We start from the raw sequence: 25,091 nt of genomic DNA on the forward strand, positions 1-25,091 counted from the left end.
AAGACGGTAGAAATTGTGATTTTAGTATGGTATCACCAAAATGCTCTCTTTGTCTATCACGAGCTTGACATGTGTCGAGCGGGGAACTAGGGAACTTTTGTTTATGTAAACTTTCTGTCAAGTGAATCGTGTTCGTGTTTCAAAATATCGCAGCCGAGAAAATAACAATCCGCCGTGGTACGGACGCAGGTGTTGCAACTTTTGCACGATTAACTTATCCAGTCGATTGTTTTAAATTCTTCAGAAATCAAACTTTTGTCTGTTTTTATATCGTGTATAAATAAAAAAATGAAACGTTGAACAGGTGTATAATGCGGTCATAGTCGAACTGTTTTTTTTATCAGCGCATGTTTTAGTTAATTTTTGAAATAAACGGCAGTGAAATTAATTTTCTTACCGAAATATTAACATGTTTACTTGTTGAGGTGTCTTTGTGTAAGTCATCGAGTAATACTGTACAATATTGTGATAAGGATTGACACGATTCGCGTGTATCTTGTGTTGAACGCGAAGTGAAATTTAGTGCTTAAACATGTTCGTTGCTCCAAAATAATGATATCGTCCAACAGAGTGCAAGCGATAAAAAGTAAATTTGAGAATTTGAACGTCGAAAACGTGCCGGTTGTTCGTAAACGAATCACTCCGAAGCAGCTGTGTATACAAACTAAGGTCAGCGAGGTAGGCAGTGAAAATATTTATAAAGGTAAAGGAAACATAACCGAGCGAAATGAAATATCGTTTAAGGAGAAAAGCAATAGCGCTGATTCAGACTCTAGCGAAGATATATCGCCTAAACCTAACCACAGCTATTTGTACAGTGAAGTGAAGAGGACCGCTGGTGATACAAAGAAATTACTATCTCGCCAAACTAGTGATCCTGGTAAGAAACTGCACAGAAGTCACGCATTCCGTTGTGACCGGAGCCAGAAAATCAATGACACACCTAAAAGGCATGGGAGTTGTAATGGTAGGTCGGAGTCTGGTGACTTCACATTAAAAATGGGGGAAAAGAAACTTAGTAAAGATAGACTGAGACGTCTTGGTAACTTGTTGGAGGATCAAATGAAAAAAGAAAATTTCAAAGTAAGCAACAGTGAAGTATTCGTTAGTGAAATCAAAATGCTTAGAACTGATGGCAACTCTATACCGGATTCCCACGTCCCAAAGCATATATTGGATCAGTATGCTAAAGTTGTGAAAAAGAAAGATGCAGATAACAAACAGGATGCTATGACGGATAGCGGTGTTAGTTCTGAAACTGAAAATTTGGAGGAGGAAAAGTGTAGTAAAATTAAACAACTCGTGTCTCACTATGAAAAACCTGATGTCACTCAAAATACCACAGAAATAAAAGATAATGTTAAAGAAATTGAAAATGTGCATAGTGATGTTGAAGATAAAACTAATTTGGAATCTATGAATGATCTGTGTGCATCCAGTGAGACAATGAAGCTGGAACGTAAAAATCCTCACCTAGTTTTAACAGACACCCTTAAAAAGGCTCTGAAACAGCCCCTACCTTCAGGTCCTCCACCTAAGAAACCACCTCGTGTTTTTGCTGCTCCTATCCCAGAAGCTACTGCTGTACCTCAACCAGAATCTCCAGATAAAAAGAGGAAAGATACTAAAAAGATGATAGAAAAACTTGAGAAGGCTTTACAAAGAAAGGAAGCACAAAATCAATCAAATAAACATATTTATGATGTGGTAGAGGCAGATATGAGTAAAACAAAGCCTAAAGAAATGCATTATTTATGTACAGAAGTGCTGGATATTGCACAAAGGTCACTAATGGCCAATCAAAATATTCTTAATCCTTTAACAAATTGTTTCACATCCTTAAACTGTGCCATAGTAAATAATCATTCTACATTAAGCTTGCCATATACAAGATTGAGTACCGGTACAATAAACTGTGATTCAGCACACTTTTGCACTGATAGTGCTAACTGCACTGACTGTAAACCTCGTCTTAGTACTTTTATTGATGATAAAACATCGAATGAGTGCAGTAAATGTCATTCCAGTGATGGTTTTAAATGTTATTTAAGTTGCAAATGTAAGGATCACATTGAAGAAAAAGAAAATCAATGTAATTTTACAAGTTATCTTAAATCCGATTATAGACATAAATTGGCTTATTCAGTCGATGAAGAGCCTATTTATGATGAGCCATATGTTGGAGATAGTGATGTGCAGTATGTTAAAAAGAGTGAATATGGAACTTTGAGTAGTTGGAGATTTAAGGAGAACTGCAGTAAGAGTTTGGAGGATTTGAGGATTGCTGATAAGACAGAGGTGAGTTAATACAAACATTTATATTACTCTGGGTTTTGAGTTCAGTGACACTTGTATACTCTGTCACTGTTTTGTCAAAGAGAGAGTACGAGATGACAATATGTACAAGTGCAACTACAGTCCTAACCTACAGTTATAATTTTTATGTGAATTAAAATAATTTAAACAAAGATATAATGTATTAACTAGTAAAGTTAGATATAATACTGTACACCAGCGGTTCTCAAACTATTTTGCCTATGGAAATCTTTAGGGAAGAAGAGTATTTGATGGAACCATAGATTCTTTTATTTTATTTTTCTGGGCCCTAGGATAAACAAACACAGATTTATTTGTAATTCCCTTCTCATTTAGTTGAGTCTTAACTTTTTGTAGATATATATTATCAATTTCCTGACATATTTTTCCTTGTGAGAACTTGTTAATAATTCCTTTGAATGATGAGATAGGCAATGTTGTTATTTTTCTGGCTGCTACTATCACCAAGGTGTGACAAAATCTTTCGAACGTTTTACCAGTCTGTTTCTGGACGTTTTTGCTGTCGTCGTCTGTTACGAGTGCAACGAAATGATACTGGTTTGAAATAATTAGGCTTTAAAAATAAAAAAAACAAATAACATTGTGCAATAATTTTTAAAAAGGTGTTTTATTTTGCGTTATTATTGATATACAAACGTGTAAGTTTTCCGCTACGTTAAGCAGGCACAATGGCGGGAAGTTTTCTATCAGTTATCCGGCTTGTTTACCTGATTGTTTTGGTTTAACATATAGACGTTATGTGAAACATCGTATTAGTAACCTGTTTAAATTAATAGCTTAGTATACAATATTCTGTATACGATTGAACGAACGTAACGGTGCGTTCTTACAATCGGTTTGTGCTGGTAATTGTTTTATTTTCAAATTAAAATTAACGAAAATTCACTCAATATGGGTGGATAATGTTTAACGATTATTACGTTTACCCTATAAAAGATAAGTCATTGAAGTTCCCTTGCTGTAGTCCATAAAGTCAAGGGAAATAACAGAATGACGTATTAAATGTCGTACCCTCGTAGGACTCCTTTCCCACGCGTCGAGGCGTGACTTGGCCGTGGCCTTACGAAACGCTCCGACGATCCTGATGCGACATAAACGAGGGATTGAATTACAGGACAAAAGAATTTCAACTTTATAAACATAATATAAATTTGACAAGTAGAGTTAAATCGCTTGAACCAACGATGCAATGGAGTTTTCAAACTGAGGGCACTATTTTATGAATGAAATATGTTCTTGGAAAATTTCGGGATATGCCACACGGGCCGCAGTAATGATAGAGTCTCGATACAAATAAGAATGACGTGAAGTAGAAATTAAAATGTAAATATAAATCTATATAAATTTTTTTATGCCTTTTAAACTGTGATAGTTGTAATCCGCGAGAAAGATATAGAAATTTTATATACATTATGTAGGCTATGTTTGTACGTGTTTTCATGTGAATGACCTCTATTTTGTATCATAACTAGCGTAATATGCGCTTGTAAGTTCACGTTATGAAGATGCTTCTTGTAATGTTATAATTATCACTTGAGGATACTATTAAGCGCTTATTTTAAGTAGGTACTTGAGGGTTACAGGCGAAGTTACATGGTATAATTATTATTTGGCGTATTTTTATTATATACCTGTTATAGTAAATCGGTAAGTTAATTATTATTGCGTTAAATAATCTTTACTTATTATTTTTCTATCTCACTAGGATCAAAAAATTAAAGTCTTTTTAAATTAAATTCTATGAAGCGTTTTTTGACATGCTACACTCAGACTAGATACGAAGGTCGTTAAAGTTACTGTCATGTCAGGCCGCGGCTTTCACTGGCGCAACGATTTCTAATGCAACGCTAAATCGATGGCACACTGATGTCTAAACAGGTGTAATAACGGTTCATGTATACAAGTACGAGTACATCATGCTTGTAGTTTTTTTTGTTATAATTTTGCAAACGAGCAATAGGTGAACGCTGCCCATAGACGTCTGTAATTGCAGATGCAGAATACCTTTAATTAACATGGGAGGATTAGCACAGTACGAGGATATTTCTTCTACATATGCGTCCTTCGCCAAATATTACCCTTATTAAAAGGTAATGACTATTATTTTACGACGACTGTTTGACTAGAAGTGACTGGTTATTAATAGATTTGGTTACTGGTTTATAACAGCTGTCAAGTCATGGTAATACTGGTAACTGTCCTTAACGGTATTTCTAAAGAGTTGTGACTTAGGAGCCTTCAAGAAAAGAGTATAAAATTTCATTAAAGGCAATGTGTCTGCGGTTCCTCTGATGTTACGAATGTCCATAGGTGTCGGATCAATTAATGTTAGGTTATCCGATGCTCTTTTGTCCTCTTATACAATAAGAAAAATCATAAGTGTATAAGGTCCAAGAACATCCGCAAGTCGAAGTAACTCAAGTTCTTTGTAGTACTCTGCTGCCATTTTGTTACAGTCGTAATGTTTTATGACATTGAAACTGATATTTATAAAATCCAGTTTCAAAGCTTTTTGCAGTGATCAACTTTTACTTATTGACTACTTTATTCATTGTATTGTACAGTGGTTGTAGTAATCTCTTAGCGTTTTTTGTAGATTCGTTCTCACTTCGATTGTAATTAAATTGTACAGGTGAAATTTAATCTCTTTTCAATTGCGAATTCTTTTATGTCATTTTCAATGAGTCAATAATTCTAAATTAATTCCCACGACTCGTGACCTAGACAGAGATAGATATATCTCAGAGATCTTGTTAGATAGAGATAGCAATCGTTATGTCGTTAACTCAACACACTCACCTCAAGTGTGTTGAGTTGCCCAAACACATCTATAAAGCATAGCATCACTTCCATTTTTGAAAATACTTGAATACGTCTTAGTTTATCTGCAGTTGAAGCCATGGTTAAGTGTAAAAATGACCAATCGAGGATTTCTTAAACGAAAATCTCTACAAAATAACATGTTTTAAACTAGGATTTTGGTCTCAGAATCTCAATCCACGTTAACTGGGTGGGATAACATCATGATTCAGTTTTAGTTAAAACTTTACACCATAAAATAATCCTGTTTGGAAAAAACATAGTCCGATTGTTTTTTTTTTTTCATGTATATACTTACGTACTGTAACAGCTGTTGTTTTAAAATATTTGTGCTTTAATTCCAATGCACCTGTTTGCTGTAATATGAAATGCTAACGACTTTTACCTATTTTTTTTATCAGATTTTTTTTTCTCCAAAAAATATTTATACTTTGTTATGAAATCATTGTTAGGAAATAAAGGAGTAATGTTATTTAAAAAAAAACTTTTTGGTTTTTTTAATGCAGTTGGTGGTAACTAAGGTTACCTTAGTATGGACCCAAGTCCCATGCTCATATGGGAAAAAAAATACAATTATTTTTTTATTTTAATCTCCTTCCAAATTACCACTGAATTTCTATCCGTAGTTTAGAAACGACACAGCCACAGTCTATAAATCACAAATGTACAACATGAATTCATTCTGAGAACAAAGGAAATGCCTCAAATTATTCTACTCTGTGACTCATTACTATTGTTATGTTATGACTCGATATTATATAATGAGCGTAATCAAAATATAAATTTTATAATGTTATCATTTTTTTTAGAAGTTATATAACTATTATACAATCATATTAAGGAAATGAAATCATTATTAGGAAAAGTGTTATGTGGTATTTAAAAAGAAGTAATAAAAATTAAGATGCTTATGTATTTTTCAATGTGAATTAGAGGGATGAGAACATATTGGCATGTGTTTAGACAGTGTACACCCACGTTAAGAATCGATTGGCCTAGTATGTACAAAGAGTATGAATTCCAGGGCATTGCATGAGTTACTTTTAGAGACTGACTCATGTGTTATTGCCCCCGTACTCTGCTACTGTGATGAACCCTCTTTATAAAGGGTAAATAGCACGATATAATTATAGAAGTCAAGTATGGTCGAATTAAATAGAAATAAGAAATTATATTCACACATTTCACTGGCTGACAATATCATTTATTGTCTACTAGCTGTCACCCGCGACTCCGTCCGTGCGGAATTAAAAAAAAACTTAATTAGTTGCTTATGTAATTCCAGACTATGTTCTATATCCATTCATTGAAATCTGCTGGGTCGTACTCGTGATACCTTCAAATAAATATCCATCCATCCATCCATTTAAACATTCGCATTTATAATATTAGTATGATGTAACAGTTCTTGGTTGATGTGACCGATAGTCGGCCAAAGACCTGACGTACTTATCTTTTGTATTAAAATGTATGTATCATAGCCGTCTGACCGAATTTTTAGTACAGTGGAAATGCAGTCAGGAACAACCGAGTCCAATGTTCGATCTGGAAATTTTTTATTATTTTTAATTTACATTTTTAATTCATTTGTTTTTAATCGTAAGTAATTGGAACAAGCTTCGGGTTGATATTAAAGAGCGATTATTGCTTTCTGCCATATGATAAGTCAGTGAGACTGAAAACAATATTAAAGCACTGGTATTACAGAAAAAATGTTAATAAAAAAAATATTATTCAAGTACAAACACCATATTTGATACTTTAAGTTCAAACAAACAATATTCAACACTCACAGTAGTTAGTTAGTAAATGGCACAACCATTACTGACCATGACAACCGCTTTTAGATGTCCTAGATCCAGGAATGAATACCAGTTAGTACTTAAACACTACAATACAACCTTAGACTGAATTGTGAGCATGCAGCAAACGAATATGAGCTATAAGTCAAACAGTTGCAGTCGTATTTAGCTTATCTTCCTATCTGTGCATAATAATTGATAGAAATTATATCTTAAAGCAATACGGTTGAGGTCTATTTTGCATTAACAAGCACAAGGTCATTGTAATAACGGCTTATCTGAGTAATGCACGTAACAGTACAAACAAATATAATCTTAAACACTTGTGTTGTAAGGTAAATAATTCTATGTGATTAAAATGCTATTTATTTGGTTAATGATTTGCACAAGTTGTACAAAGAAAATGTAGACTTCTTGGATTGGAATAAAGATTATATTTGTACGCGGAAGATATAGTACAGACTACAAAAACAATCTCAAACAAAATACACTAAAAAGAAACAAAATAATGTCATGAAAACTTCTTTCTTTCTTTCTTCTCTCTTTCAAAAACCCTCTAAACTCTAAAGAAAGTTCTCTTCTTTCTTGTAACATGTCTATATTGTATAATTATTGTTATTTCGCAGTCGGTGTCGGCCGAAGTAAATAGGTGACATTTTATATTTGAGATGTATTAGACATACTTACGTTTATGTCCCTACTTAGGCCGAAACCGACTCCAAAATAACAATAATTATACAATATAGACATGTTACAAGAAAGAAGAGAACTTTCTTTAGAGTTTAGAGGGTTTTTGAAAGAGAGAAGAAAGAAAGAAAGAAGTTTTCATGACATTATTTTGTTTCTTTTTAGTGTATTTTGTTTGAGATTGTTTTTTATGGTACTTTTGAATGCATTTTGTTTGAAATTGTTTTTTTATGTTACTTTTGAGTGAATTTTGTTTGAAATTGTTTTTTTACGTTACTTTTGAGTGCATTTTGTTTGAAATTGTTTTTTTTTAAGTTACTTTTGAGCGCATTTTGTTTGAGATAGTTTTTTTTGTTTTGAAGTCGGCTATTTTTTTTTCTTAAAATGTTTGTTTTATTTCTCAATTTTTAGTGAATTTGAAGTTTAATTACAAATTTCCTTAATACGTATAAGGACATAAATAAGACAAATAAAGAAAAGGACTTTCCTATTTAATATGTGTGTACTTCAATTCAAAAACTAATTTAGAATACACCAGATAACCACTTATCCTTTAAACAATGAAATAATTATCAAAATCGGTATACAAATTGAAAATTAACGAACTAATACATAGTAGCGTGCCTTTAATTTTGTCCAGCCGCGCGCCGCAGTAGCATTTTTCGAATGCGCGTAGTTTTTAATAATTTAATATCTTCCAAACTATTGATCAGAATTACATAGTTTAAAGGCTAATGTAATCTGCTTTTAATACTCTAGCCATCAAACATATTTATTTGGATAAGGATTCATATCGAATATAATATAATAGCGCCGTAAGCTTACGACGCTGTTTTTCGTGTGCAATTTAATCGAAGTTTGTTCATAATAACATGGTTTTTGTGAGACATCCATAGATGATAGATATATGCCACCTGAGACTTTTATTTAGCAAATTTAAGGATCTATAATTACTCGATACATCATTTTAATGTAGGTCATATAGTTTGACCTACGTAAGCCCAGAAAGCAAATTTGTGCTATTCATTGTAACGCGATGTAGCATTTTTCGTTTCCGCGTAATTTTATTCTTACGATATCTCCTAAACTATTAGACAGAATGATATAGTTTCAATTGCAAATATAATCTACATTTAATTCTCTTGATAATGAACATATTTATTTACATAACGGTTAATACTGAACTTGAATAATAGCGTCGGAAATAGGGCATGAATTTAATTAATGTTTCTAAAGAAAAAAATGGTTATTGTGAGAAAACTATAAAAGATAGATATATGCTATCGCGGACTTTTATTTAGCACATTTAAAGAGCTACAATTCGCCATACATCATTTTTATGTAGGTCCTATAGTTTAGCCTACGTAAGCGCTGAAAGCAAAAATGTCCCTAATTTCCGCAACAAATTTTGAAGCTATATTCAAAATCTACTAGTCTTCTAGTTATTTAAAAAAAAAAACAAAAAAATGGGACCCACCTGCAAGCACTTCCTTTCGATTAAAATATTTTTTATCAAAATCGGACCACCAGGGGCCGAGTTTCGCGGTAACACACATAAAAAAAAAAAAAAAAAAAATACAGTCGAATTGATAACCTCCTTCTTTTTGAAGTCGGCTAAAAATACAGAAATTGAACGGTTCGCAAGTGTATACCGTTAAGCACTTGCGAAAAATCGTTATACTATGGTAGTAATAATTACACTTTATTGCGAACTAATAGTCGCCCGTGACTCCATCCACGAGGAATTAAAAAAACATAATAAGTAGCCTATGTATTCTTCCAAATTATGTTCTACATTTGTGCTAAATTTCATCAAGATCTGTTGAGTCGTTCCGTAGATACCTTCAAACAAACATCCATCTAAACATTCGCATTTATAATATTAGTAAGATGTGTTTAATTTTCATTAAGTCATACAAAAGCTAATAGTAAATGACAGAGAATTTAGTAAATCCATATTATTTTAAGCTGAACCGATGATCTCATGAGGTTGGTAGGAAGTTGCTGCATGGGGAAAGTTAAGGACCACTTACTGTGGAAGTTCTGTTTAGCAGTAGACTGACACAGGCTTATGATGATTTAGACCTTCCATCTTCAAGCTTAAAGTAATAAAGATACATCTATTCAGCACTATCATTAGTAATTAACAAGACCACTAGTCATTATAGTTCCGACCGCTACTAATTCCAGCGTCCTAATTAAGTCAGTTTAGCTCAAATGTCCAGTTTAAATGGTTAGACTTATATTTATGGTTATACTAGCTGTCGCCCGCGACTCCATCCGCGCGGAATTAAAAATATACAATAAGTAACCTATGTGTTCTTCCAGACTATGATCTACATCTATGCCTTCTAAGAAACATCTATCCATCCATACACAGTACACACATATAAACATTAATATTAGTAAGATTTATGCCTATCGTATTTTGTACTTTATTATGGTTTGGTGTCACTGTCATAAAACCCCATTAAAATATATTGTCACTGTTTATTTTTTAAATGAGAGGTATGTCTATACTTTTGTATGTTTCGCCAGTAGAAACCTACTGTAACGTTGAGTTAACGGCACGCGATTCCATCTACTTACATTGTCGGTGTTTTGTAAGATTACAGTACTTTTAGTTTTAATTTTTATTTGTTTGGGCAGTGGAAACTGACGCTTACAACAATTAGAGACAAAAGATTACTACTTAAAGTTATGATAGGTAGTGTCGGCTATTATGTAATTATGTAGTAACTCATACAGTTTACATAGCTGTTTGTTAAACAGTTATTTGTAACTGTTATGTACGGTGTCGAGATACGCTTAGGAATTTACAGTATCAATTATAATGCAGTACGAGGTTAAAATGTTTGGTTGTTCTATATCAGTGTTTCCCAAAGTGGAAACGACGCCCCCTTGGGGACGTTTGAAACCTATTAGGGGGCGATAAGGGGCCCAAAAATTGGGGGCATTGAAATTAATTATAGTAATGAAATTGTGGTTTTTAAGTTTTAGGGCTGAATTAAAATTAGGGGTTCTGAAATATAATTGATTTTCAAAGGGGGCGGTGAAAGAAATAAGTTTGACAATCACTGGTCTATATCAATAAGATGTTTTTAAATGAAATTGAAATCGTCAAGCGAGACAGTGACACTGAACGTGTTGAAATTTAAAAGAATGAAATTTTAGAGCATTTTTTATCTACATTTAAGTTTCTTATAGTATATATGTATCAAGTGATCAATCAACTTTCACATATGAACTGTCTATAAATACTTTTACAGATATCTAATTAGATGGAATTTTAGAATTTATTAGTGCAAAAAAAATATAGATTTTCATGATTCAAATTCTATGGTACCGCTGACTCGTAAAATTTATGTTACCCAATTACGTAGGTACCAAACAGGCAAGAAAGGTGAATAATCTTCTTGTATAAAAACTATGTTTTAACGTAAAGTAAAATCAAGAAGAGTATTTGCTAGAATTTTAAACATAATTGTAAATTTGTAATTAGAAAAATCTAATATATAAAATTCTCGTGTCACAGTTTTCGTCACCGTACTCCTCCGAAACGGCTTGACCGATTCTCATGAAATTTTGTGAGCATATTGAGTAGGTCTGAGAATCGGCCAACATCTATTTTTCATACCGCTATTAAGTTTTTTTTAACTGCGCGCGGACGGAGTCGCGGGCGACAGCTAGTAACATATATACTGATGATTTCCTTTACGTATACCAGTTAGGTGGTTATTGTAATTATCTTTTCGAGACAACATTCAATATTATTTAGTACCGCAAGATTCAAACTTTATGGCGGCTCGTAGTTAACTGCCAGTGAGCCCACGCTGGGGTATGCCGTCCACACGATACGTCCCGCCGGTACCTAAAATTCTGGTTTGAAATTGCGAGCAGCTATAAAGTTTGAATGTTTGTAATAAAGGTGCTACTATATATTGCCTTGAGATCAAGTTTCATATCCTGTGCCGTGCACGGTTGTTAACCCTCGGCTCGACTCCTGCGCATGATGATTATTGATAAGTATTAAGAGCCAGTAAAATGCAATAATTAGACGATATTCTTTGTAAGAAATAGGAAAGTGATTAACTCGTTAGGTTTAAAATTAGATTGGCTTAATCCTTTTTGGGTCAGACAACATTGGTGGCTTTAAACAACAATACAAAGGATAGGGAACAATAACTGTTGTGCCTACCCTATATAGAAATGGGTAAGAAAAGAATAGTGACCGTTCCATTAGGAGAGACCATATAGTAACATATTGACATAGTATATTTTTCATTAACGTATATGTAGTGAAGTTCATTGGTTTTATTAAAGTAATTGCTTGTTACGTGTTACCATTTTAATTAAAAATGTTATTTTAAGTCATTGGTGATATAGTCGTGGGAAATACAACTGGCAACACCCGACCGGATCACGACGAACCGGTCTAACAACATTATATGCTAATCCACTATCTGTACCAATCGACACTGCTGCCAAATTGATCGATGTTCACTATAATATACTATGTTGAGGATATGAAAGCTTTGGTATGTGTATGAAATGTCCATTCATTAATTCACTTACCGTGGGTTTCTAAGATTAAAATCCCAGTAATTATCCTTTACAAAATAGAAATAAAAATATGTTTAAAACAAGGTTAAAATTTTTAGATAAAAAGTTATTCAGAATAAACTTTGAATGAGATTTAATATATCACTAAAATTGTATTTTTTAGTAGTCACGAATTTTTCGATTTTCTACGGTTGTAATACGAATATGTTCTTAACAAAAAATAAAGAATTCTTATTAAACTAGATATTGACTGCAATGTCATCGTGGAATTAAAATACAATGCTATGTTTATCCTATTTTCCATTAAAAGTTCTGTCAAAATCGGTCCAACAGTTTCGAAGATCACTCGGAACAAACCCAGACTTGCAAACACTCTCCAATTTTATTTATCTGTATGTTTGGATATTTAAAAACTTACATAGACATTGAATAATTCTCCTATTGAAGTGCTTGTTGTATAAACAGGCCATTTTTGGAAATTCTATTCACGCCTGCATTGTAAACGAAGACTTGACTTATTTGTTAAAGATACGGTAATTTCTTTTGGTGTGCTTCATTAGTTTGGTTGCTTTTGGAAAGTCAAACCCACGTATTTTAGACATATTTGTAGATGTAGGTGTGTGGGATATTGTTGGAGTGCTTGACTAAAATTTGTGTTGTTTTTGAATTTATTTTTTGAGAAATTTATTGTCGTTGTACTCTTTTTTTGTTTAGCTCTTGATAAAAGTAGTATTTATGCTTGTAATTAAGTATTTACTTCAGTCTATTTAGTTCTTCTTAATCTCGCTAAAAGGCGATTAACGTATAAATCATTTTTAGTCGACTTCAAAAAGAAGGAGGTTATCAATTCGACTGTAATTTTTTTATGTATGTTACCGCAAAGCTCCGCCCCTGGTGCTCCGATTTTGATAAAAAATATTTTAATCGAAAGGTAGTGCTTGCAGATGGGTCCAATTTTTTTTATTATTTTTTAAAATAACTAGAAGACTAGTAGATTTTACGTTTATGTTGTCATAATGTACCCAATGAGAAACTCGAAGCCTACCCAAGTTAAGTGTGACTAGGCCTTAGTCAACCACGCTGGGCCAGAATTGAATCATTTTACCTATTTAACATTTTAAAATAGAGACCGTTCAATCTCTAGCTATTGTTTTTTTTTTAATGTAATCTGATTGTAATGTAAACCGACATTTTGCAACAGTAGCGGTTAAGAAATAATTGCTGAAGTGCAATTGCCATAGCGAATTGTTTCATGGCGTGGGCGTCACGGTAGTTAAGGTGTGTTTTCACTAGCAATTATCAAATGTTATACTTTATTTCATCACTTTTACGAAATTAAGAAGCTAAAATAGAATGTCTCTTTACAAGCATATCTTTCATTATTGTTTTTTTTTATTGGAGCCCTATGATAAATTTTATATATAAAATATAATAATTGTGTTGCCATACATTTATTCATGTATATATATAAAAGAAAGTCGTGTTAGTTACACTATTTATAACTCAAGAACGGCTGAATCGATTTGACTGAAAATTGGTGGGCAGGTAGCTTAGAACCGGGAAACGGACATAGGATTTTTTACCATTAGGAGTTTATCATTAGGAGTTTTTACCCCGTTTTCTATTTTTTATTCCGCGCGGACGGAGTCGCGGGTAAAAACTAGTAATTATTAAACTAATATGTAACGTGCTTTTAAAATTTTTTCTTCTTATGTTAGCTGATATAAATTCAGTACAGTGTGAACGCAGTTTTACCTCTAACTATTGGCACGTTTTGTACCGCTTCGTCATATGCAAATACGTTCATCGTCGAAAGCGAAAGTTATACCATAATGTTACGGCACTTAACAATAACATGTACGTGGGTTCAATGTGAATGATCGTGAAGTTTAGAAATAATCGGGTATCGCTTAAAGATGAGTTTCCTGACACACTAACTGTCGTATTCAGTGTGTTTGACGAAGACTAGCACTTGCCCAAGAAATCGTCTTCGCGGAATTTAAAAAATGACCTAAGTTACTCCTGTACATGTCAGCTATCTTCCAGTAAAGTCCCAACTAAATTTGTCCAGTCGATTCGGAGATTACTCGGAACAAACGCAGATTTGCGGACAGGCAAATAGACAAGCATTTTAAAAATTGGTTTTCATTTTTAAGCAACGCAAATACATCATGTTCGCGATATATTATCGCAGACTCAGAAAATTGTCTTCAATAGCATATAGAAATGTTTAAAATAATACATTATAGCTGTTGCTTGCAACTCAGTCCGCGCGAAATTTAAAAAAAAAACATAATAAGTAGTTTTTTGTTTTCCCAGACTATGTTCTACGTTTGTGCCAAATTTCATCCAGATCCGTTAAGCCGTTCTGGAGATACCTTTAAACATCCATCCATCTAAACATTCTCATCTATATATATAAAAGAAAGTCGTGTTAGTTACACTATTTATAACTCAAGATCGGTCGAACTGATTTAGCTGAAAACTGATGGGGAGGTAGCTTAGAACTAGGAGACGGACATAGGAACTTTTTTTATCTTGTGTGCATTTTTTTATTCCGCGCGGTCGGAGTCGCGGGTAAAAGCTAGTTTATAATATTAGTAAGATAAGTAAGTTGGTATAACTGTGAAGTATTATACTGTGTCTACAGTACAACTTTCTCATCCATAAGGGACAAAGAATATTTATAACTTGCATATTATGGTTAAGCGAAAGTGTTACGTTCGATTGTTGTATCACGCTATTATCGCTAATCAGGTAGGAAAGTGAAAAGCGATGTAACATTGCGTTCTGTTAATGAGTGAAGTGGAGAGCGGAAATATTTTTTTATATCGGTCCGATGTAAGAGTACGATTAATTATACTGATTACATGTCTGAATGTATCTAGTACTAGCTTTTACCCGCGACTCCGTCCGCGCGGAATAAAAAATAGAAAACGGGGTTAAAATTATCCTATGTCCTTTTCCTGGTTCTAAGCTACCTGCCCACCAGTTTTCAGTCAAATCGATTCAGCCGTTCTTGAGTTATAAATGGTGTAACTAACACGACTTTCTTTTATATATATAGATGACATTGATGATAATATGTTTTTATATGAATTTTATAGCAGTGGAAAACCTATGTTGAGCTATTTGCTACTTAACAGATTGCCTCAAACTTCAAAATGATATAAGCCATTTTATTTCATTCTTACAAATTATCCAAACCTAATATAATGTGATGATAGTACCAAAAAAAATTTTTTCGTCCTATATTTGGAAAAAAAGCTAAGCTCTCATGATATATTTAGCATGTTTTAACTTCAAAAAGCTTTTTCCTTCCACTCGATAAGTGATTTGAAACAAAGGGGGACTTCCATTACGCGTTCCTACATGTCGGCCATATGTGCAATGCTCGACTAATTATAGATCACTTCCTTCATTTTCTACGCTCCAATTGCAAGACATTGTACTGCAACGTCATAGCTATTAAATACTAGATGTTGCCCGCGACTCCGTCCGCGTTAAATTAAGAAAAAACTTATTAGTAGCCTATGTGTTCTTTAAGTCTATGTTCTACATCTATGCCAAATTTCATCGAGATCCATTGAGCCTTTCTGGAGAGACCTTCTAACAAACATCCATCCATCCATCTAAACTTTCGCATTTATAATATTACTAGCTGTCGCCCGCGACTCCGTCCGCGCGCAGTTAAAAAATAGGGGGGGGGGGGGGGTATGAAAAATAGATGTTGGCCGATTCTCAGACCTACTGAATATCATCATCATCATCATCAACCTGCCCTTATCCCTATGGAGGGTCGGCACAGTCAGACCTACTGAATATGCTCACAAAATTTCATGAGAATCGGTCAAGCCGTTTCGGAGGAGTACGGGAACGAAAACTGTGACACGAGAATTTTATATATTAGATTCACATTAAGTAAATGAAATAAGTTGTTATAAGTTTTTTTTTTGGAATTCCTATTCAGTCATATAACCATGATGAAAGTAGGGCATCAATCGTAGGGATACTTAAACCTTAATATCAGCTTAACATTGACTAAGTCGTAAAACGTATTTATAAACCTCAAGATGTCGGCAATGTCACCGTTTGATAAGAGACTACAGTTCAGGGACCTGAGACCGACTAAGATTAGAATTTAGTACTAATTGATTATAAATATTAATTATCAATATTAATACTAAATATTTACTAAGAACTTGGATTTATTTGCGTTTGACGCATTGTTGTTGAAGCATTAAATACAAACACAAAACAATAAGCATGTGGAATAAGAAACGTGTCAAGATCTTTCAGAATATAGTTGTATTCATATCTGAGAATTACAAAGATATGTGTAAAGTCAACCCGCACTTGGCTAGCGTGGTTGACTATGGCCTAGTCACTCCTGACTTAGGGTAGGCTCCGAACCACTCAGTGAGGATATATAGTGAGCTGATGATTATGATATATGTTGTAAAACAAAATAATTGAGATCAACTTTACTGAGATAAAAACCTATAAAACAAAGTATTAGGTGGGTCCTTAACTAGAAAATTATATTAGAATTACTAGCTGTCGCCCGCGACTCCGTCCGCGCGCATTTAAAAAAAAACTAAATGGGGTGCGGGTTATGAAAAATAGATGATGGCCGATTCTCAGACCTACTGAATATGCTCACAAAATTTCATGAGAATCGGTCAAGCTGTTTCGGAGGAGTTCAAGTTCGAACCCCGTGACACGAGAATTTTTTATATATAAGATGAAAAAAATGTATTAACGTTGTCTAGCCCGAACACAATCATTAGACTGTGAAGACTTTTTTGTCTTAACAAAAAATAATTCTCAAGTACTTCCGGGAAGCGGATATCCTTTATTGTTACGCACCCTGAGGGAGACGACGCGCCCCATCGCGTGGAGAGGGATGAACCACAGATTACTTTACTTGTATAACGTTTGAAAAAATAAAGTTTTGATAAAAAGGCAAAGCTTTGTATGTCATTACATTTATATACAATGGTTGACTTCACGCATATCTTTGATTTTTTTTGCCGATATGAGCATGTTCCTTGATGTTTTCCTTTACGGTAAGAACGTCGCGGTTGAATGTACACTTGTAATTCGGAAATCGAAAAACACATTGGTACATGCTGGGTTTCGAACCCTGGACCTGCAGATTACAAGTCAAGTGCTTAACCCCTGAGCCACCGACACTCCTTTTGTATATTCACTTTAGCAAAATTATAGTTTCATATTAGTTGTTTGTCTGTCGCATTTAGACGCTATAACAGATTTTCTATAGATTTCATTTGCGTCCAATTTTTTCTTAATTTACTTAATACAGTCAGCTGTTAATTGACCGCTAAGAGAGCCCTTAATATAGATTCTTTACTAACTTAGAAGATTTTAGTTTGCCCGTTTATTATATGAATGTTGTTTATTACAATAATACATATTTATATATTCAAGTTGGAAGATTTATAAAAAATTCAAGGTACAAATTAATAAATAACCTTGGTTTTGATACGCGAAGTTAAAGCAATAAAGAATCTTCTCAAAAACTCACTTTGCATATTTCTGTTCTTATGTGTACATTTTGATACTGGTTATCGTGACAGTCACTTAGTGTAGATTTATTATACTAAATATACAGTAAGTGATTCTCTTAGTGATCTTAACTCAGAGTGCGGCAATTGTTTGCCTTTTATCTCTACACATGTTAAGTTTATCTAATTGCACGTGCATATGCAGACGTACCTTTTAAATTATAATGTTCGATGGGTGTATGTGACCGTCTGATAGTCAAAGAACTTTACGTAACATCACATCATTACGGTTTATTGTGAACACGGATGTAATATGTCGACATGTCTTTTGATTTAAAAATTGCAAGCTGATATGTTTTTGAACGAATGTTTTGCAGTGGAAACCTACACTAAAAATATTCGTCAATTGTGATTATTTCGGATTTGTCATTATCAAATCTTTGTATCCTTTTTCAAAGAAACTGCTCGAACGGATGAATATGTTTGACAAGTTAAAGTTAATATGGAAAGTGCACAAAGCTATTTAAAAAAAATTGCCGTTTAAAATCTTATTTAAAAAAAACTATGAATGATGGTCGGATTACGACCAATGAATAACCACTAGTAAAAATAAATGTTAAATACAAATCGTGATCCAAAGCTACTTTACTGATAATATTTATGTTTTAAATGTCGCTGTTTAGTTAAACACGTTTATAGAAAACTAGTTGTCGCCCGCGACTTCGTACGCGCGGTATTAAAATACTAGCTTTTACCCGCGACTCCGCTGTGCGAAATTAAAAAAAATGCACACAAGATAAAAAAAAAAAAAAGTTCCTATGTTCGTCTCCTAGTTCTTAGCTACCTCCCCATCAATTTTCAGCTAAATCAGTTCGACCGATCTTCAGTTATAAAAAGTGTAACTAAAACGACTTTCTTTTATATATATAGATAGTTAGTAGCAGACTATGTTCTACACCTATGCCAAATTTCAGTGAATTCGTTGAACCTTTCTGGATATACCCTCTAACAAACATTCATCAAAACATTCACATTTATATAGGTAATATTAGAAAAATATAAAAAGCCTGGCAGATATTGTAATTATATTAAAGAAAATTATTTTTAATTTTTTTTTCTAAAAGGGTTGCAAATGGGACACTATCCTCTTGGTTTCTTGTAGAAAGAAGAAACGACGAAAATTTTAAAAAGGTACATAATTTATATCTTTTATTTCAATGGGTTAGCTCTTAGCTTATCTTGAGCAATATGAGTTCACATTTATGCATTGTTTATTTTGTTAATTGCTCGAACTAGTGCGTTGTGCTGGGCCGTGCGAAATTACTACATTTATTCATCTGTACAACTTTTGTGTCACTACTGAAATAGTGTTGTCCTCATCACAGAAAAAGAATATCGATAATATAAATTAATATTATCTCTATAATATTTTTTTTTCATTTTTTGAGGTAAACTAACAATAGCACAAAAAAGTAGAAAATAAGCAATATAAAATATACAAAGGAAAGTGTTAAGTAAATGTGCTATTCACAATGTTCACCACATATTGCTCTTAAAATTAGGTATAGCTAAACATTCGAGTAGTATTCTAGTTTGTTAAAAGTTTTTCGTTTTAAGATTTATATTTAATACTATACGTACATTTTGTCATAAAAAATGATACCGTAAATAACCTAGGTTGTTAAATTACTAGGAAATAAATATTTTTCGTATCTTAAACTGTAATCCTATTATCAAAAAGGATAAGATTTTTTAATTACCTAACGATAGATGATGTAATCTCTAATTTTATTATAATTTTGTTTAATCAACACGAAAAGTGTATTTCAATAAATAAATTAGAAAAAACGTTTTAATATCAAAGATTAGGAAATGGACGGAAATATACAGATTTATTTCTTCTTTTAAGTTAATGTAGATAATAAAATACATTAAAATATATTCAAACTCCATTTTAAACATGTACAAATTGTCGATAAATAAATTTAAGTTGGTTTAGAAAAAGCTCACATCAAATAATATAGTTATCGATATTACGTCACAGCACTATCATAGCGTATTATAACAATAGTTTAGCAATAGCTCACGGTTTGTGCCAGATGTGTATCTGACCTGGTCAGCGCAGGTCTGTGACGTGTACGATAATACCAGTTTCAAATGCCGAAACACTTATAGTCATATTTTATCTTTTCTTTCTTTTCTTTTTCATGAAGAATAAGAGGAACAGGAAGGAGCAATATTATCGTACAATGTTTTGGCATTAGAAATCGGTGAAGATCTTTGATTATTATGTTGTCACCATTTTTTTTTTCAAAAACTTGTCCTATCTGGCGGTGTCTTGTGGCAGTCATGCTATTTTAGTTATTTTTTTTATCAAGTATTAAACAATCTAGTTAAGCAAACAAAAGTCGTTACATTTTTAAAATTGAACTCGTTCTGTGCCACTTCAATGTTTTTGTACGAAAATGAACTCACCGGGCAAGTCGGTGACACTGAACTTGTTTACGAGTATCATTGATATCAGGTCTCAAGACTTGGTGTCCATTACTCAGGGTATTATAGTATTTTTCAAATATATCTTGGCGGCTTAGACCTTCTTAAAAATCTCTTTACAGAACACAATGTTAGGTGTAGCGAGTAGTACAGGGATGCGAGGGGAAGGCACTGTGCAGAGTGCAAATGACCTTAATCCGATAAGATATTTGAAAAATACTATACCAAATAAATATATAAAAGAACTTTTCCTTTACCTTTTGAGTTATGAATCAATTCCAGTTTACCCTGAAAGATGCCAATTATGGCCGATCAAGTCAATGTCAATAATACAACAATTTTAACCCACAGTTACTCTGGGTTTCCACTGCCGTGACACTTGTATATACATCGTCATCCTTTTCATTTTCTCAGACAGAAAAGACATAGCAATATGTAAATCAAGATTCACTGCGATCAACTGTTTTTAGAACCTAATTGCTGTCAACGACTTATCAACATAATGTATAGATAAAAAGTACTGTATAGATACTGGATTAATAAATAGAATACAACACCTTATAAAGGTAATATATTTTTGAATTAAAAACTAAACTACATAAACTATTCATCACCACTTTCTCTGATTGTACAAAAGTAGTAAAAAAAAAAGGAGAGAGAAGATTTTATTATTTTGTACGTGAAAGTGTACCTATTGAATCGGAGTTGTAAAGTGCCGGAACTGACATTTGTATGCGAGACAATTAACTGTTTCCTGTCAGAATACTGGTTGGCCGTCTAGCATACCTAATGTGTCGAAATTGCTGGCGGCGCCTGGGTAATGACTTACAAATATCTGAATATAAGATGTCGCTCGCGAGTCCGTCCGCGTGGAACTAATAACAAATATTAGTAGCCTATGTGTTCTCCCAGACGATGATCTATATCTATGCCAAATTTCTTCGAGATCTTTTGAGATGTTCTGGAGATACCTTCTACCATCCATCCATCCAGCGATATATCCAAACATTCACATTTATAATAGTAAGATTGAGATTTGAGTTTGTTTCGGTCGAAATAGTGTTTTACTAGAAATATTTTAAAACACTCACGTTTCAAAGCAAAATACAACGCAAAGTTTCGTCGTTAAATTGCCTTAGCCCATTAGTATTTCTTGCTCGTCTGCCCTCTGTTTATAGGAGAGGGTTTTGTTGTATAATTATGTTAATTAAATTAATTCGGTCGGCTCTTTGAAGTGTACGAATATGTCGGTATCGTTCATTCATTTCAGTCTCCAGTCTCCGACTTTCGCTTCGTTCATATTAATGTATTATATATTACATAAGATATTGATCACAACTTCTTATGTAAAAGTAGATTATTTGTTTAGAAAACTGTTGAGAACAAAATAATTAAATAAGTAGGTTTTTATTGATCTAATTTTTTAAAGTGACTTTGATGTGAATTTAGTAGTTTATGTGTCAAAAAATAGACACAGTTTAGTTAAATACGTGTTTAACCTTTTGACAGCCGCTGATAGATATTATTGACGTCATCTATATAAATATGTATCACCACAATGCTTTCGTAAGTACTTGATTATTTATTAGTGAAGATCGCTTTTCGTAAGCTTCCGCGTAATAATGTTTCAATAACCATGATATGTAAAAAATCCCCTCCGGGCGCTAGAATCACGGTATAAAAGGGTTCATGTATGTTTAAGCTAAAATGTATTTGAAAACACTGTCTAAGTTTTTTGTCGCAATGCCCATTATCTTTGTTTCTTCAAACCATGACGGAAGGACGTGTTTGTTTGTTTTTCAACTGTATGACAACTTGTATAAGAGTTTTAACAGTGGAAATTTGTGACCAATATTAACCAATTTTTGCTAGTATTTTTTTTTATAAAAGCACTAAAACAAATTGCAATCGTACAATTCGACGACGTAATCCTATGCAATGCGTAGGCGCATGTCAACGACACGATGACATGTCTTAACGATGTGCGGTTCACTACCCGGTCTGACTCCGCTCGGGTTACACTCTGGATCGTCTATGTTCTCAGGCTGTTAACTGACCCGAAACTGGTATGCGACTGCTATAAAATATTACATACGTAATCTCTATTTTCAAGTATACTTGATTTTAATCCAATGTTTAAGTAATCTCAAATTCCATACATGGGATTCTTACGTCTTGATTATGTCTTGTCTCACTTGTTACCATTATGTTGCTAATCTCTTTCTAAAAGGCTGGCAACACATCTGCGGTGTTCCTGCTGCTTGTTTGTCCCCTTCTCTTAAAAAAATAGGTCTGTTATAACTTAAATTATTTTTCGTTTCGTGTTATTTGTCGAATAAGACACTAATAAAAATGTCCTTAAACATTAAATAGTTTGTTGATTCAAGAAAATTCTCGATGTATTGAGGTTTCTATTAAATTCATTGCCCCTGTAATGTTGATGTGATGTTTTGTCAATTGATTTGAATTGGAGTCACAAATACAATGCGGAAAACAATTAAAAGTAATTATAGTTGATATGTTTGTTTACTTTTTTATAATGTAACGGTGATGATCGTGGTACAGATAAATTATAAGAGAGACTAGCAATGGTTTTGCAAACTGGTAAATCTGCGATAGACTAATTATAGTAAAAACGTACAAGTAGACACGACAACTTACTCTAGGTCGACGCAGCGTGCGTAGGCCTCCCGCAAGATGGACCGATGATTTGTTCAAGGTTGCAGGATTATCTTGGATGTGGGTTGTACAGGGCCGATCATCGTGGCGATCTTTGGGGCAAGCCAATGCCCAGTAATGGGTGTTACGTGGCTAAAAAGAAGATAGTAGTAGTGTAGTTTTAATTATTTTGTAATATGTTAGTTTTTGATTGCGTTGTAATGGTGCGAAGGATTAAATGTTATTTTATTTCATTTTTAGTGTTTTCACTGCAGTGATACTTGTATTAATACATATTGTTATCTCTGTTTTGTCAAAGATAATGAAAGGGATGGTAATATATTAATGTTGATGCGGTAGGTAATCACAGCTCTCGTCTGTTAGTGGAAATTAACTGTAGGCAAAGGTTCGCACTCGCGATGCGATCTAACTATGAGTATAAACTAAACTCTGAATCACATATATTTTATCCTGTTAACAATTAAATACAATAGTTGTTATTATAATATGTTATTACGTGTTTCTCTTATCAATAACTAAGTTATTTCTCAACTTTCCGTGGTTTTCTGGAGACCAAGATATCCATTTAAAACATATTTTTTTGTCTGTTTTATCAATGATAATGACCGGGATGACGATATGTTTTATATAGAGATCTTGGTCTCAGAAACCAATGGTTAATCTCTTACATGTCTTTTATTATCTTATTAATCAGTTTCGTCGACGTACATGTAACTTTTTTTTTACTTTACTGGTTAAAAATAGTCAGCCATATTGATTCTGGGCCCCATCTTCAAATATAGAAGCAAACATTACAAGTGCGTTTCAAATTCTCTAAAATCTATTTGCGTAGAAAATGCAATATGATGAGTCATGGGCTAACAGATGTCCCGCAATCTGTTGTTGTGACCACTTTCTTTTTGCTCTTCTCCAGTGACGCAGCCCAAACAAAGCATATGTCCAAGTCATGTTGCTTAAGCATTAATTACGTCTCCGTTTGTTTTGGATTTTATCAGTCCCTTTTATGATATTTATGCTATTGCTATGATTCTTATCATTGGTCCTTCGAGCAGGATCGAGACTTACTATTCTTCTCTAATCTTTATCATATCAAAAACATCGAAAAAGGTCTTGGATCGTACTTCAAATAATAAAACTGTTTAATTATGCAATGATAAAAGTAAAAGCTAACCATAAGTCGTTCTTTTTGTTTCAGGATAAGAAAATTTACGACATACCGTGCGAAATATCAAGACCCAACACACCGGACTTTAAAAAATCAACTAAGATTGATTTTAGAAAACTGAGACAGAATTTCGAAGTTGGCTTCAGTGATACGGAAACAGAAGTAAACAAAAGAATGTCTAAAGATTCCCTTTATCAAGGAAGAGGTTGCATTAACGAAGCTAAAAAGAAATTTGATAATGATAAGAATTGTATAGCAAAAGAACCTTTGCTAACAAAGAAAGTTTCCAAATCAACGGATAATGTTTGCGAGGAATTCAAAACGGCTAAGAAGACGATCGAAAAACAGTTCAATACAGACACAAGAAGATATAGAAAGTTCGAGAAGGGTGAGATTAAATCTGTTACAAGATTGTCACTAGCGAAGAAGGATAACACACAACTGGATGTTGATAGAGAAAATGTAAGTATGGTTTTTTAATAACGAACAAACTAGCGCTTGTCCTCGATCTTTCTTTCTTTCTTTCTTGTCCTCAATCTCACCAGAAACTAGTCAAAAGAAGCCTTGATTTTTTTTAGTTATTTTAATGCCTGAATAACCCGAATCGGCATTTCCAAATGCGCTTTTTTTTTGTAACTACATTTTTAAAAGTACATTTAGCCATGTTTTCTTTAATTCGTTTCTAGTTTATAGTCCATCAAAGCTTCTTATTTAACTCATCATACTGAAGTACCTTCATTTTTGCTTAGCCTCTTTGTTAAGTGACTACTGGTCAAACAAAATGCAAAATCCTCCAGTCTTCTGAGCGGTGGTTTTTCATCGGTCGAGTTGGCTGAGCAACATTAGTTTTGCGAGCTCTACAAATGCAGCACTGTTACATATTGCAATTTTTAAGATTATATAGCATTCTTTTATATAATAACAGTAGGAATTACATAACGGTAACTTTAACTCTATAAATCACTTTAAGTCGAGTACACGGTCTTTATTAAGGTATTGTACTTATCGAGTGAAGAC

General features: G+C 33.3%; 1 protein-coding gene across 1 annotated transcript in view; it reads left to right on the plus strand.

Annotated features, from left to right (window-relative positions):
- Positions 1-112: 112 nt before the first annotated feature.
- LOC106708341 overlaps positions 113-25,091 on the plus strand; it is a 50,589-nt gene continuing 25,610 nt past the window's right edge. Inside the window, exons 1-2 of the mRNA XM_045682582.1 lie at positions 113-2,298; positions 24,105-24,536. Of these exons, the coding sequence (XP_045538538.1) occupies positions 553-2,298; positions 24,105-24,536 (2,178 nt within the window). The 5' untranslated portion in view covers positions 113-552. The remainder of the gene's footprint in view (positions 2,299-24,104; positions 24,537-25,091) is intronic.

Source organism: Papilio machaon, chromosome 19, assembly GCF_912999745.1.
Source record: "Papilio machaon chromosome 19, ilPapMach1.1, whole genome shotgun sequence".
NCBI classification, from domain to species: Eukaryota; Metazoa; Arthropoda; class Insecta; order Lepidoptera; family Papilionidae; genus Papilio; species Papilio machaon.